Consider the following 16629-nt stretch of genomic DNA (forward strand, 5'->3'; position numbering starts at 1 on the left):
ACTGTTCATGATGACTTCTTGAGCTCCAAACGCTAGATAATATCCTAAACGCTTCAGAAGAGGAGCACGGCTAATGAATATCTTCATATTCATTTTATGAAGAACAGATTGTCCAATGATCACTGCTGGCTTATGATCTTACATTTTTTCAGATACATTGGCAATATTAACTGCTTGCTGTCAGGTGTTCAGTTAGGCGGTCGTTTATTTGACATATGAAGAACATGAAGAGACATGGGGTCGAATATGCATCCCTTCTGAGATATGGGGTCTCAAAAAACTCACTTTTTCGTCGATAAAATTGAAAGGGCAAGGGATACTTCGTGAAAATTGTTGATCTGCTAGTTGTTCTTCATTATACTAAATCTAAACAGAGAAATGAGGAATTCCACCTAATGTTTACTGTAGTGGTGTTTTCAGGCGTGACCGCTATCAAATCTAACTTCTCTCAAGATGCAAAAAAATCTCATTCTCTGGAACCTTCGAGTATTGCCAAAAAAGCTACTCTTGGTCTAAAAAAGTAGGAAACATTGACCAATTTCCAAATATTGATATATTGCTATGAAGAAATTTCTCTTACCCTTTCAATTATATCATTTTTATAAACCAATATACAGGGTGAGTCTTCGACTCGTACAAATATTTTAACAGTAGATTCTTGAGGTCAAAAGAAATACTTTTTTCCTTTTCCATTTCCTCCGAATCGACTGGTTTAATAAAAGATACAGGCTGTTGAAAAACCATTAAGAAAATGTTATTTCTAGTTCTATCTCACAAACAGTTTCATCGAATGAAATGAATTTCCGAATATAGTTTTTCATTTATTTGATTAATCTTTTTCGAACACAAGATATCACCCACGTCTTCCAGTTTTCTCATTATGACAATTACGTACCAAATTTTGAAACTAAGTTGGACGCTATCTAATGTTCACGAGTAATTTGATGTTCAAAATTAAGAAGTATGTGTGAAGTTTTAAAAATTGACTGAATACAACTCTGTAAGAGGTTCACAGATGTGTAGCGTCAAAGATTTAGCTAGTTATTCTGAAGGTAATTTTGTTTCTCCAGGGGTGGCACAGATGATTATGAAAATTAAAATGGCTACATCTTTTTATTAGGGCCGAATCGGAAAAAATGGTACGACCATTAGGTACCATAAAAATAACGAAAATTCAAAGAACCCAACCCTTGAAACTATTAGGACGCTATCTTATGAATATTTGAAAGTTTTATAAAACAAAAGTATTCTTCATATTTTATCATATTATGCGCTGTTTTCGAGTAATTTGATGTTCAAAAATTAAAAAGTATTTATGAAATGTGAAAAATTGGGTACCTTGGCTGAATACAACTCTATTTAAAAGATCCACAGATGTGAAGTATCACAGATTTAGCTAGTTATTTTAAAGGTAATTTTGGTTTTTCAGGGGTGGCATAGCTCAACATGGAAACTTAAAATTGCTATATTCCTTTATCAGGACCGAATCAGAAAAAATGCTATATAAAACGTGTTTCTTTTGACCTTAAGAATCTACTGTTGAAGTATTTGTACGAGTCAAAAACTGACCCTGAATATTGAAAATAGTTGAGATGTAATAGATTTTCAAAATTGACGCCCACTACCTTTTTACAGTCATACGCTTCATATATTTAGAAATGATTCCCAAAATTCTAAACTTTCTATTTGAAAGCCACTTTTGTTTTCAATGAAACAGTTTTTCTTCCAAATGTTTATCAAAGTAATAATATCTCTTTGCGATTCCTGAATACAACTCATTCACTTCTAGTATGAAATTTTACATAATAGAAGGTATTTTCTCAGTGAATAGTTTACAATAATTGGAATGAGTTTCCCATTGAAAATTTCAAATCTAATGGAAATATTGCATGGCGAATCATTCTGAACCAGCGCATTCGCCAATCTGCAATATATCCATCACCCTTAATTTTGGATATACACTATACAGAGTGGGTAAAATATCCAATCAGATAACGAAAAGTTCTTGTGGAAACGAAAGCGTTACAAAGTTTTTAATTAGTAATATAACTTCAATTTGCTATTCACCTAACATTATGTACACGTTACACTATACAGGCTGGTCCAGATCGTAACCAAGAAATTTTAACCACGTATTCTACATAAAAATAAGCCCTATTTTGTCAAATAAACATATGTCGAGAAATGTTTCCTCTCCGAGATAAGGGGTGTTAAAATTATAGAAAAGAAAATGTTTTTTATCAATAACTTTCACACTGCTTGAAATTTTATTATGAAATTTGAGAAACAGGTTTTGAGCGTCAAGGAGCACTTTTCGTATAATATCATTTCTTTTTTATTCTACCAGTGGCGTCCGTACTGCAGCGAGACTGAATATTTTCAGATAAAAAAATGATACGCACTGGTTTTTCCGACAATAAAAATTACTATTTAAATCCTTATTTAATTTGGTACTTTTTGCTGTACGAGGCACCGTTTCCGCTTAAAAAAATAAAACACATTCTCATGCACGAAGAAATAGCCAAAATTTGATATAGCAAAAATAGTCTTATTATTATGTAGGTACCTACCATATCAAATTTTGGCGATTTCTTCATGCATGAGAATGTGTTTTATTTTTTTAACCGGAAACGGTGCCTCGTACAGCAAAAAGTCAAGAGACCGAATTTGATCCAAATTAAATAAGAATTTAAAAAGTAATTTTTATTGTCAGAAAAACCAGTGGCGTATCATTTTTGTATCTGAAAATATTCAGTCTCGCTGCAGTACGGACGCCACTGGTAGAATAAAAAAAGAAATGATATTATGCAAAAAGTGCAACTTGACGCTCAAAACCTATTTCTCAAATTTCATAATGAAATTTCAAGCAGTGTGAAAGTTATTGATAAAAAACATTTTCTTTTCTATAATTTTAACACCCCTTATCTCGGAGAGGAAACATTTCTCGACATATGTTTATATGACAAAATAGGGCTTTTTTTGATGTAGAATACGTGGTTAAAATTTCTTGGTTACGATCTGGACCATCCTGTATAGACTAGTGAAAGTCAAAATTTGCGAAAACCAATAAATATCAAATGCGTTTATGATATGGACGAAAGTATTCACTTACAGCTGACGTCTAGAGTCTCGCTCTCTTCGCTCTTCCCAACAGCATTGTGGACCTCACATTTCACGATCGAATCGTGATATTTCCTCGTGATGTTGTGCATTATCATCTCCGTCGTATAGTCGCCAATGACTTGCTCGTCGTTTATGAACCACCTGTATGTTACATCGGGAGGGTTGGCGTCAGCCTTGCACCCCATCCGGACGTCTGCGCCTTCTGGAATTCTGCCGTTTGGAGAGGCTCCAGAAATGATGGAGACAGTCACCTTCGGTGCGTATTTCACCTGGAAAGGAAAGGAATGAAGATGCTAAGGACGGAATATTCACATGTGACGGGGACATATTGTAGTTGCGGAAAAATCAATATGAAGCACTTCCAGATGACCTTTATGTCAGCTTCGGAATTCATCCATAGTAAGAGATTGAATAATCCGGTTTATGCTTGCATTCGGACATTTTTAAAATGGTAATTGAACGTGTTCACAAAACATCTTGAGAAAGAATATATTCAAATGGCAGACTTCGTCGAATTTTTGTTTCTAGAAATCGAAAAAAATTAGGAATATTCGAAGTTTTTTTGATTTCATGCGGCAATATAGAATGAAAAAAGTATGTATATAAAATCGTTCTGCAGCTCCAGCCGAAACTTAAGCCACAACAAAAAAGAGATACTCGGGAACCAATAGGAAATACTCCTTCTGACGAAAATGATGTATTTTTTATGAAATATCTTTGAAACGTCACATTTTGAAATAACCATTTCAACCGTTTCCCAAAAAATTATTCTAAGCACTTAAAAATGAAAAATAAAAATGGGTATTTAAAATTTAAAGCGTTCTGTGAGAATTGCACAAGCTGGCAACATCGACTGAAATATGCCTTGTTAATAAAGGACAACAAATGCATTATCTTGATGAGATAGACAAAGATGGCTGTCTATGAAGTCTGCGACGAACGAGGAAGGTCGTAAAATTTTATGGGATTTTTATGGCCGGCAGTTGAAGCTCGCCAGTAAGTACGCGCCTGTAGATCAACCGCTGTTATTTTATAAACAAGCCATTGTTCTTTTTATTTTCTAGTAGACGCTGTTGCCAAATCTTAAACTTCGCACAAAGCGATTTAAATTTTAAAACCTCATATTTGAAGGATGATTTTGAATAGTTTCCGCGGTGAATTTGAGAAAATCATGAGTGAAACTCATAATTATTCAGTTTGAACTTGCATATGCAGTGATAACCCAAATTGAGGAGAATTCCCCATTCTCGATAACTCCCGAGTTCTGATTTATAGGGTCTGTTCTACTCTTTTAAAGAACAGTTTCAATAATCCTTAGAATGTTCAGTTTTAAGACGTGAAAGCATAAATATAGTTCAGTTTTTGGGAGCATATTTCTAGAAATGATTGTAGGATTGTTTTGTGTATTCATACATTTCTTCAATAAAGAATAAATTTTTCCAGTCATTCCAACCATTGGTTCCGAAATGTCGACGAAGTTATAAAAAGCTTTTGATTTGTCCAACTCTCTACGATACCACTTTCATCCTATAGCATGGACGAGAATACAACCGATTCAATGTTAATATTAATTTAATTTTAATTTTCGAATTGTGAGCCGAAAATGGTTCGATTCAATAATGAACAATAATTGATCCAATGGTCAAAGTCAGTTCTGTTCATTGCTCTGGAGACAGAGTTCGGAATTATCTAAGCTAGTAGCGATTACAAATAAACTATTCTATATATGTAGATATATAGACATGGGTTCACACGTTATGGAGGATTGACGAAAGAAATACCTGTAGAATAACCATGGGTTCAGACGCCAGGATTATTCAGGATATTCGGATTAGCCTTCTCTACTAATGTGTAAGAAAACCTTAAAACAAAGGCGAGAAAAAAATTTGGAAATATCTGTCGTCGTCGATGAGTTTAGACGCCATGAAGGAAATTCGAGAAAAGAATACCTTTCCACAGGGAGCATGCCATAGACAAGTCTTTGACTCGTACAAATATTCACAGTAGATTCTTGGGGTCAAAAGAAAAACTAAAAATATTATTGTTTTTATACTTTCCAACAGCCTGTATGTGTTAAACCGAGCTTCAAGAATCTACTGTTAAAATATTTGTAAGAGTCAAAGACTCACCCTGTATAAGGGTTTTCAAAAATGATATAATTGAAAGGGGAAAAAAATTTCCTCATAGCAATATATTAATATTCGGAAATGCGTCTATGTTTCCTACTTTTTAGGCCAAGAGTACCTTTTTTGGCAATACTGGAAAGAGCTATGCCACCCTTGGAGAAACAAAATTCCTTTCAAAATAACTAGCTGAATCTGTAAAACACTACACATATGTGGATCTTTTGAATGGAGAGTTGTATTCAGCTAAAGTAACCAATTTTTCGAATTCCACAGATAGGCACATTTTGATTTTTGGTATTTTTATTGTAGTAATGGTCATAATGAGAAAACTGGAAGACGTGGGTGATATCTTTCGTTCCAAAAAGATTAATCAAATAAATGAAAAACTACATTCTGAAACTCATTTCATTCGTTAAAACCGTTTATGAAATAGAAATAAAAATAATATTTTTTTGATGGTACAGCAGCCTGTATCTTGTAAATCGAGCCGATTCTGAAAAAATGGTGACGGAAAAAAGTGCTTCTTTTGACCTCAAGAATCTACCGTTGAAATATGTGTACGAATCAAAGACTCACCGACTCACCCTGTATAAGGGAAAAAGTATCAAATAACTTCAAGAGAAGCGATTATTTTTCGATTCGATTGTTTAAGATCATCACTGACACCATTGTGAGCAGATGCAGCATTGAAGGTAAACGATTTTTCTCAACAGTATTTATGAAATCTTGGAAGAACCAATGCAGTAAACCTTTTAACACAAGTTGGTTGTTAGGACAGTCGGAAACCCGCTTGATTAAAATTTTATATTCTTTAACTGTCAAACTACACCAGAGTACTGGAAATGCCTCGAGTAATCAGAAAACACACGGTTTTTTTCAAAATTAGATTGAAGGTTGTCTGGAAAGGAATTGGATGATTCGGTTGTCCAGGTGCTTCAGAACGCAATCGGCGAATCGGAGTTTAGTAATCCTACGAGCTTTGATGAAACGGTAATCTGAGCATTGAATCATGCCGTCCATGCATCATTCGATATTCTGGAGGTTTCAAGCACGTAGATAACCAACAAGTTGACAATAAATCCTTCTCAACAACCATGGGGTAACATCCTACCATTAAGCGGCGTGAATGGGGCGAATCAGACCGATTGGCATAATGGGAAGAGATGGAATGCAATCCCCAGTCTCAGAATTTACGGGAGGATCATTGCTGATGTATAAGGCAGGATTAATTCGTATTTTATTCTAGGTAGCATGAGTTCATACTGGCAATGAAGACAGACTAGATAAAAGGCCATTATTCACTTTAATCTACTTATAAATACTACTTATAGTCCATTCACTTTTATTTTAGCACTCGTTTGGCCATGGAAATTTGACATATTTCACTTTGTATAGTACGAAAATGTGGGTTTTAAATCGGCGCTATGTTATACGTTTTAAGCAAAAGTCTCAATAAATACGTGTTTTCTTCAAAAAATAAATTAATTCGAAAATATGTGATTAACATAACTATTATACATTGTGTCCGCGGCATGAGGCAGTGGTCGATTACTCTAATTCTATTAACTTTACAAAATAGAGTTTGAAATAAAACTTTCCTCTTTTTATGAATGGCATCTCCTAAAATTATTTAGAACTATACAAAGTGTTTCGTTTCTTCTGCACAGCTATCAACTTCGTTATTTTAAATGGAACACCCGATATATTTTTACATTTTGAATTTCTTGTTAAATTTGAATATAAGTTTCATAACACCACTATATCTGAATTCTCAACAGTTTTCGAGAAATTTGATTTTTTATTTATTTTGACAGTTTGAGGTACTTACATAAAGGACTATAGCTCCGTCCCTATTCTATGTAATCGATTCAAATTTTGACTGTTTCTAGTCAATATATGATACACAGAAAATTTTCTTTGTAAATAACCATATTATATGCAGGGTCCACGAAAACGTAGATCCATAATCAAAACAGAAATTCATCAAAATCTTCATTTTTTTTAAATGGCGACCCATATTTTTTTTCTGTTCATTATAAAAACAACTAAAAGCGAAGAGAAAATGTTTGAATAATGAACAGAAAAAAAAGGGTTGCCATTTAAAAAATAAAGATGTTGAAGAATGTTTGTTTTGATAATGGAGCTACGTTTTCGTGGAACCTGTATAATATGATTATTTACAAGAAAATTTATAGTGTATCATTTATTGACTAGACACAGTCCAAATTTGAGTCAATTACAATAGGGACGGAGCTATAGTCCTCTATGTAAGTACCTCAAACTGTCAAAATATTAAAAAAGTCAATTCTGAATAGCACTTCCTGATACTCCGCCCTTGCTTTTTTTCAATAACTTTCGGCATTTTGGTAATATTAATCAGAGACTCTGGTATTAATGAATACTAGCAAAGATATTGTTGATTTTAGTTGTGGCAACGTAGCGTTGACATTAACCGTATTTCATGAGTGCCAACCTTACTCCGTTCTAGTTACAAAAGCTCTAGAAAATTATTTCATGGCCAACCGAATGCTAAAATAAAAGTGAATGGAGTCATAAGTTTGAACTTATGACAGATAATAATCATACTCAAACTATATATGTATAAGATTGAAACTTTTATTCTGTAAAAAGTACCAATAATAAAGATAATAATATATTTATTTGAAAAAATTACGAAAAGAAACATTCCTCTAAGAAAAAAAGTTCGCCTTTCGCCTACAGTATTCGCAATTTCCTTTTGAACATTGGTAGTCTCGGGTGCACAAGTCCCTAGAGCGTTGAATAATTTAATTTCGACGTGGAGAGAAGATTTTTCAGTCAGAATATATTAACCGAATAAATAAAAAAGGTTTTATCTGCCCTGCAATGTTGGTGCTTCTATACACATTCAATTAGTATGGATGTAGAGACATTAGTAACAGTACTCTATAGACGGAAATACAAAAAAGAGTCATCCACTGATGCTTTCAAATTATCTATGTTACATTAAAAAATTATTGCCATCAGAGTAAGCCTTGAAAGTCCAGACCCAGATTAATATCTGGTCAGAAGATCCCCAGAAATTTCTGTAGTCTCGGTCGCAGAACTGAACTATATAAGTATAACCTACCTCTATTAATATTCAGACCACAAAAAAAAGTTCTCTATAAAAATTTATATATAAAATCCCATTGAGTATTGGAATTACCAAGATTTGCTTAGCAGCAGGCTCATACGGCTGATGTGGAAATTTGTCTGAATGGTCTAAGCAGCCTTGGACATAGTAAAAGGAAGAAGAAGAAAGATTCGAATTCATAGCAAATGAATCCGCATTCAAAATTGATACAACCATTCTCTCAATTTGTTTCCATTGACAATATAAACAAAAGTAGAAAATTTAAAATATCTTCCGTCAGTGCATGGACATCTAATAGGTCTACGAATCAGAGTGTATTCCCAATACCAACCTGAATTCCGCAAATCAAAATCTTACTTTCTTATGAGCTATTACCAACCATCATCACTGGTATTCGTGTCCTGACTTTTTAAATATTCAACTATGTAGTGGCAAAGAGGACAGGGGAAATAAAAATCCTTAATGAGATGCCGAACTTGTGACCTTCAGAGAGTACACATGTTATTCTGCTTTGTTCTCAAATAAAGTGTGTTATTCGCGATCGGAAAAATTCAAAAAAGTTATAATTTCAGTGCATAAGTTCAAGAACAGTATCTTTACTGACGGAATTTTCATTTTTCGCTCATATTTCCGCGGAGACGCGGAAATAAGGAAGCAAACAATTTCTATAAACAGTCCATTTTTTTTGGAAGTAAACAACACCTGGAACAAGATAAGGTGAGCCATCAATGTGGTAAAGCTGACCACACACAGTGAAGACATAAATATGTCCTCAAATCAGAATCATTCTGCGTTCATACAGAATCAAGACGATTTCCTAGGATTTCAACCAACTCAAGAAACATCAAGGGCATTTCAAATAATAAACACAACCGTCAATAATCTCAGCAACACCCTGTCACAAGAAAGACAGCCAAGTTCAGAAGATCCAAGACATAAATGGCAGTGTGTTGGAAAACGGAAAAGGATCCACTCACCAGATGATAACAACAAAAAACTACATACATACCCAACACCAACAGAAAATCGTTTCTCAGCGCTACAGTCTATCGAAATAGAAAATCAAGAAAATGAACACTCTACCGGTACACAAAACCATCATACCCAAAGAGAAATTACTCCGCCAAAACCACCGCCAATATATATCTACGGTGTCAATGATTTCAACGCCATGATCGAGAACCTGAACACAGTAATAGAATCAAATTCATATTACACAAAAGCATTAAGTAATGAAACTGTAAAAGTTTGCCCTCATACCTCTGAAACCTATAGGAAACTTGTACGACATCTACGAAATGAAGCAATAATACATCACACATACCAAATCAAGGAAAACAGAGCCTATAGAGTAGTCATCAGAAACCTCCATCATTCCGTACCCCCTGAAGTAATAAAAAGTGAACTAGCCAAATCAGGCCACAATGCACGCAACATAACCAACATCAGACACAGAATAACGAAAAAACCTCTGTCAATGTTTTTCATCGACTTAGAACCCCAACCTAACAATAAAAAAATATTCGACCAAGAGTTCATTAGTAACACTAAAATTACAGTGGAACCCCCAAGGAAAAAAAGGGATATAGTGCAATGTACCCGCTGTCAGGAATATGGACACTCAAAGACTTACTGTTTCAAACCATACAACTGTGTGAAGTGTGGTGATCAACATAACACCAAAGAATGCCAGAAACCAAGAAATACTCCAGCAAAATGTGCGCTATGCGATGGTGACCATCCGGCAAACTACAAAGGTTGCTCTGTCTACAAAGACCTTATCCAAAAACGAAACTCAAGACACAGGTCAAACAGAATAACGAATCCCTCACAACCCCCCTCAGCCCATATGATGATGATGAAAAACAAACACAGGAAATAGGTTCACAACTCGTGAAGTTCCTAGAAGAATTCAAGAACATGTTTTCCCAACTGATGAATCAAAACAGCATGATTTTGAATCTGCTTCAATCTGTCATTCAAAAGATAAATTAAAAATGGATACTAAAATATTGAGAATTGCAACATGGAATGCAAATGGTCTGGCAAACCATAGACAGGAGGTGATTACCTTCCTAGACATCAATAAGGTGGATGTACTACTAGTTTCAGAAACTCATTTTACTGAATTGACAACCATTTCTATACCATACTTCACCTTGTATCACACCACCCATCCCGACGGTAGAGGACACGGCGGGTCTGCAGTTATCATCCGGAACACAATCCCACATCATGAACTAGAAAAGTTCCAAACCAGAGAAATTCAGGCTACGACAATTCAAATAAACTCCAACATAGGAAACCTCAACATCTCCGCTTTATACTGCCCACCACGACACAACATCTCTACAGACTTGTATAACCAGTTCTTCAACACCCTAGGAAATAAATTCATCGTGGGAGGCGATTGGAACGCTAAACACACCCATTGGGGTTCCAGACTCATCACCACCAAAGGACGCAACCTACTGCGAGCTATGACGGATGCTAACTACAGTCACCTAAGCACTGGGGAACCAACTTACTGGCCAACCGACCCTGGGAAATTACCTGATTTACTTGATTTCTTCATATTGAACAACATTCCAACCCAAACTTGTTCTATAGAATCCAACTACGATCTGTCATCCGACCACACACCTGTCATCACTACCATGTGCCCCACCATAATAAACATGAGTGTTCATCCCAAGTTGACCTCAGCACGAACAAACTGGGATAAATTTACGACCTATATTGAGAACAATTTGAACACCAAAATCAGCATAAAGCAACCAATAGAAGTTGACGAAGCTGCACAACATTTCACCTACATCGTACAACAAGCTGCATGGTTTGCAACCCCCCAGGAAGAACAACCCAATGAATACATGAGAACCCCTTTATTCATTAGAAAATTGATTGCCGAGAAAAGGAGAGCCAGAGGAAAGTGGCAGAGATCCCGTAATCAAAATGACTTGCATCAATACAGAACATTATCGCGAAAACTTTCAAGAACACTTAAGGAAGCACAAAATTCTATGTTCGAGAACTACATGCAGAACCTATCTCCTGATGATCGTAGCCTGTGGAAAGCAACAAAAAAGTTTAAAAGACCCACTCCTCGAGCCTCTCCAATACGAGCCAACAACAACCAGTGGGCACGCACAAACCAAGAAAAAGCAGATACATTTGCAGAGCACCTCTACAACGTGTTCGAAGAGCCTGATGAAACATCTGACTCCCCAAATATAGAAGAACTGCTTGATACACCTTGTCAAATGTCACGACCGATCCGACACATAAGCCCAACAGAGGTTAAAAGGGAAATAAAAAAACTTAAAGACAGAAAATCCCCCGGGTACGATCTTATAACATCTGAAATCCTCAAAAAACTGCCTAGAAAAGCAATTGCTTTCCTCACCACGATTTATAATCGCATTCTGCAATTGTGCTACTTCCCTGTCATATGGAAATACGCCAACATCATAATGATACACAAGAATGGTAAACCCCCAGAAGAGGCAACATCATATAGACCCATCAGCTTGCTACCCATACCCAGTAAAATATTCGAGAGACTACTACTCGAAAGAATTCGCGAAGAGCACAATCTGGCAAATATTCTTCCCAACTACCAATTCGGCTTCAGGGAGAACATGTCCACTATTCACCAAGCCCACAGAATAGTCAACACTATTGCTAAAACTCTCGAAGATAAACAATACTGTACTGGAGTATTCCTCGACATAGCGCAGGCCTTCGACAAGGTGTGGCACACAGGACTGAAATTTAAGATCAAATGTACCCTGAACCACAACTACTTCCTCCTTTTGAGTTCTTATCTAACAGAAAGATATTTTTCAGTGAGGTTCAACGACGCCACGTCAGACCATTACCCTATAAGATCTGGAGTACCACAAGGTAGTGTTCTAGGTCCTTTGCTCTACCTCTTATACACGTACGATCTGCCAGTTAGTAATTCCACGACCGTGGCCGCCTTTGCGGATGATGTCGCTGTTCTCTCAGTTGACGAAAACCCAATCATCTCATCAACTAACATGCAGAACCATCTGAACAAACTGAACTCTTGGTACAAAAAATGGAGACTCAAAATGAACCACTCCAAATCAGTTCAAGTGACGTTCACAACTCGCCAAAGCAATTGTCCCCCAGTGGCAATTGATGGATTACCTCTACCAGTTAAGAACAATGTAAACTACCTTGGCTTGCACTTGGATCGACGACTCACTTGGGAAAAGCACATACAAACAAAGAGAAAACAACTAGACATCAAATCCAGACAGATGTACTGGCTACTGGGGAGAAAATCTAAACTTTCGGTCAACAACAAGGTATTACTGTACAAAGTAATGCTGAAACCCATTTGGACATATGGCCTGCAACTTTGGGGTTGTGCGAAATCATCAAGAATCAACATAATACAAAGATTCCAGTCAAAAACTCTCCGTTCTATGGTAAATGCTCCTTGGTACGTAAGCAACAAAACCCTACATGAAGACCTTCAAATACCGTTTATAAGCAAAGAAATCAAAACAGTTGCCACCAACTACCAAAACCGAATAACGGGCCACACAAATGACCATATCGAAAATCTGTACAGGAATGGACCACCCAACCGAAGACTAAAAAAATTCTGGCCTGAAGACCTACTAGAGCATCAATAAATAAGTGCTGGTGCCAGTGGGCACCTCAGTTCCACGACTATTACTTTCATTTGTTTTACTTAATACTCCCTGTGAAGTAGATTGTAAAAAAGCAATAAACGATACTAAAAAAAAAAAAAAAAAAAATGAGATGCCGACGTTTCGACCTCTCGTTCAAAGAAATATGAATCATCTCACCGATACATCTCCTTTTATAATTTTTTTCCTTTTCTAAGATGACGTGGTTTTCGTTGAAGTGATGGCAGCTAGAGCGGTTTTTTCATTTTTAACTTCATTAATGGGTCTACAATCATATCTGTGCTGGTAGACTCTATTTTTAAGATACTGTTTGGTCATACCTATGTAGCATCTGCTGCAGTCTTTACAAGGGATTTTGTATATTAAATCCGACTGCAAACCATCTGGAGTTTTATCTTTGATTTTCGAGAAGAGGGAACTGACGCATTTCAGTGGATAGAAAGCCAATCTTGTAGAAGGGTTAGTTTGTTGTAACGCTCTACTCATGTTTTCAGATAAACCCTGTATATAAGGAAAACGGTAATATCTGGTTCGTTCATCACCTCTCGAGCCTGCATTGTCAGTGAGCACTTTCCTTTTATATTGATTAAGAACACGTTTGACCAAGGTTGTTGGGTAATTCTTTTTTGTTAGTAACTCAGTTATTTTCAGTTCATTTTCTCTGTGAAATCTTTCATCACTCAAATGAATAGCACGGAACATCAAGTTTGTTATCGTTGCTATCTTTTGGGATGTGGGGTGTTGTGATCGGTAGTTCAACATTCTACCAGACGAGGTGGGTTTGGTATACCAATTGGTGCTTATAGTTCCATCTTCGTTCCGAATCAACAGTATATCTAAAAATGGTATTGTTGCCTCGGACTCCCGTTCAATGGTGAATTGCAATTTATGATGAACGTTATTGAATTTGAGTAGTAATTCGTCAGATTTCCCTTTCGGTATTGAGAAAATAGTGTCATCTACATATAATTTAATGAAGTGGACATCAAAGGTCAGCGTTCTTAAGCTTATCGTTATCACTTCATCCTATTACCAACTTGAATTCGGTTTTCCACAGCCGCCTGAGATGTCCATAATTCTTGAATGAAGTCTACACGATTCTGATATCGATATTAAGCATAGTTCTTGAAAACCTTTCTGGATCAAAAATATTTTATTATATTCACATTTGCCGAAAAATGATACCATAAAAGATAGAAACGGATGAAAACTGGGAAAGTGTTTTCAGAGTTAAGAAATAAACCTCATTTCTAAGAACATTTACGTTTGAAGTGACACTGTTCAGGTATATTCTACATCCAGGGAAAGCCTTGGAAATTATGTTTACGTTGATATTGTAACATTTAATTCGAGAAACTTTCAGTAAATTGGATTAACGCTTGCTCGTAGTAACAGCCATGATTTTCTTCTTCGTTGAGCACCAATCGGATTTTTTCAGCATGATTTTTTCAATATTTACCTTCCAGAACCTGGTTGAGAATGTCAACTTCGGCATCTTCATTACTCAAAACCTAAATATACCAACAAAATTTGAAGAAAGCTTGGAATTCTTTCCTTTGAGCTCGACTCCAAGAATTTATTATTCAGAATAGTGAACTTGATGAAATAATAAACTACACAGCTAGACAGCAATTAACTCTCACCAATTACTTCTAAGCAATTATGTGTCCGCCTTCACTCGTCATGAATTTTTCACAGTTCTGGTTAAGAAGTCATAAAATATTTAATTCGTAAAAACTGATCGCGTTCCTTCAGCACACGAAGACCAAATCAATTTCACTTGTCTGTCGTAATGCCAAATGATAATATCCGCCATGCAGTGACAGTAATGCCAACCTACGCCAGGGCTTTCCATTTTGGGAAGATCGATGTGTCTTTTCCGCCTATAAGTTGAGTGATGCGTGAATTTTCGTATTCTGGTAATTTTCCCGGAAAGTTAATTTCGTCAGTAATGTCTGGATGAAAAGACTACCCATGTTCTTCGATGAGATTGCTATCGTACATATTTCGTGATTGATGATGATTATTTACATGTATAGTTATTAGTGTTGATCTCGGCGAATCACTATATAGGCCTGATGTCCACAGTAAACAATTTAAACATTAATCATTTATAAGGGCTGATTCTGAAATGAAATTCAATTGCATAAAACGTGTAGATACAGAAGGTCGCCTTGTATTGGCTTTTTTTGTCAATTTTGAGAAATAAACTGTTTGATGTACCATCGAAAAATTTACTGGACGCTCAATATTTCAGAAAGAAGAAATAGAGGTAGTCCCTCCAAACAACAATAAATTTCAATGTACATGTAAATAGTCTTAATCAAATAAAGCGTAATTAATTCAAAAATACAATTAATGAAAAACTTAACACTGTATTTGGTTCGTACAAATATTCAAACAGATTTTTTAGGTCATAAGAAACACTTTTTTCCTATACCATTTTCTCCGATTCGGCACGGATAAAAAGATATAGCCATTTTGAGTTTTCAAAATTATCTTAGGAATAACCAGCTAAATCTGTGACACCGCACATCTGTGAAACTTGTATTCAGCCAAAGTACCCAATTTTGAAAATTTCACACCTACTTTTTAATTTTTGAACATCAAATTACTCGAAAACGGCGCATTATACGAGAAAATATGAAGAACACTTTTATTTAACAAAACGATCAAATTTTTATTTGATTAAAACTTGGTTTCAAGAGTTGGTTTCTTTGAATTTTTGGTATTTTTATGAAACGTGATGGTCATAATGAGAGAACTGTTCGTGCTGGATGATATCTTGTGTTCGAAAAAGATTCACCAAATAAATGAAAAACCATATTCCGAAGCTCATTTTGTTTGATGAAACCGTTTGTGTGATAGAACTGAAAATAAAATTCTTTTATTGGTTTTCAAGCGCCTGTATCTCTTAAACCGATCCGATTCGGAAAAATGAGAAAAAAAAAGTTTTTCTTTTGACCTCAAGAATCTACTATTAAAATATTTTTACGAGTCAAAGATTCAAAGAATTTGAAGTGCATTTAAGCTTAAAGCTTTCTTCAGTGTCATTTTCACGGCCAGTGCTATAATCAAATTTAAATTTTTAGCTTGAAGCTTCCTTTAGTGTAATTTTTAGTAGGGTTAAAAGAATATTAAAGGAAATAATCTTATACACTATATATTCTGAACTCCCAAATTTATTTCATACAGGCTGACATGTTTCGGCGGTTAAGCCATTATAAAGAAAAGGAACGTTCCTTTTCTGTGACATAACCTCATGTTGGGGATTTTAATCATTCATATGCCGACAGTTTCAATAACGGGATTTTTGGATTTACGAAATTGAAGGTAGTTTCAGATTGTTTTGTTCTCGTGGACATTTAAAGTTTTCTCTCGACTCGAACCAGAGTTGTTGATTATTCCATTATCTGACTTGAACTCGATGTTTCATAAAGTAGGTTACCATGTCCTTAAGATTTTGGTTCTCCAAATATTTAACAACTTGAACAACTTAATTCTGGTAACTTTGGTTCAATTTTAATGTTCTTCAGATGGCTTTCATAATGGCTTAACTGCCGAAACATGTCAGCCT

General features: G+C 35.6%; 1 protein-coding gene across 2 annotated transcripts in view; it reads right to left on the bottom strand.

Annotated features, from left to right (window-relative positions):
- The window catches only part of LOC123314026 (irregular chiasm C-roughest protein-like), a 185472-nt gene that overhangs the window by 15323 nt on the left and 153520 nt on the right, over positions 1-16629 (bottom strand). For both annotated transcript variants that reach the window (XM_044899139.1, XM_044899142.1), the window contains exon 6: positions 3113-3392. In XM_044899139.1, coding sequence (XP_044755074.1) covers positions 3113-3392 — 280 coding nt within the window. The remainder of the gene's footprint in view (positions 1-3112; positions 3393-16629) is intronic.

Source organism: Coccinella septempunctata, chromosome 1, assembly GCF_907165205.1.
Source record: "Coccinella septempunctata chromosome 1, icCocSept1.1, whole genome shotgun sequence".
NCBI classification, from domain to species: Eukaryota; Metazoa; Arthropoda; class Insecta; order Coleoptera; family Coccinellidae; genus Coccinella; species Coccinella septempunctata.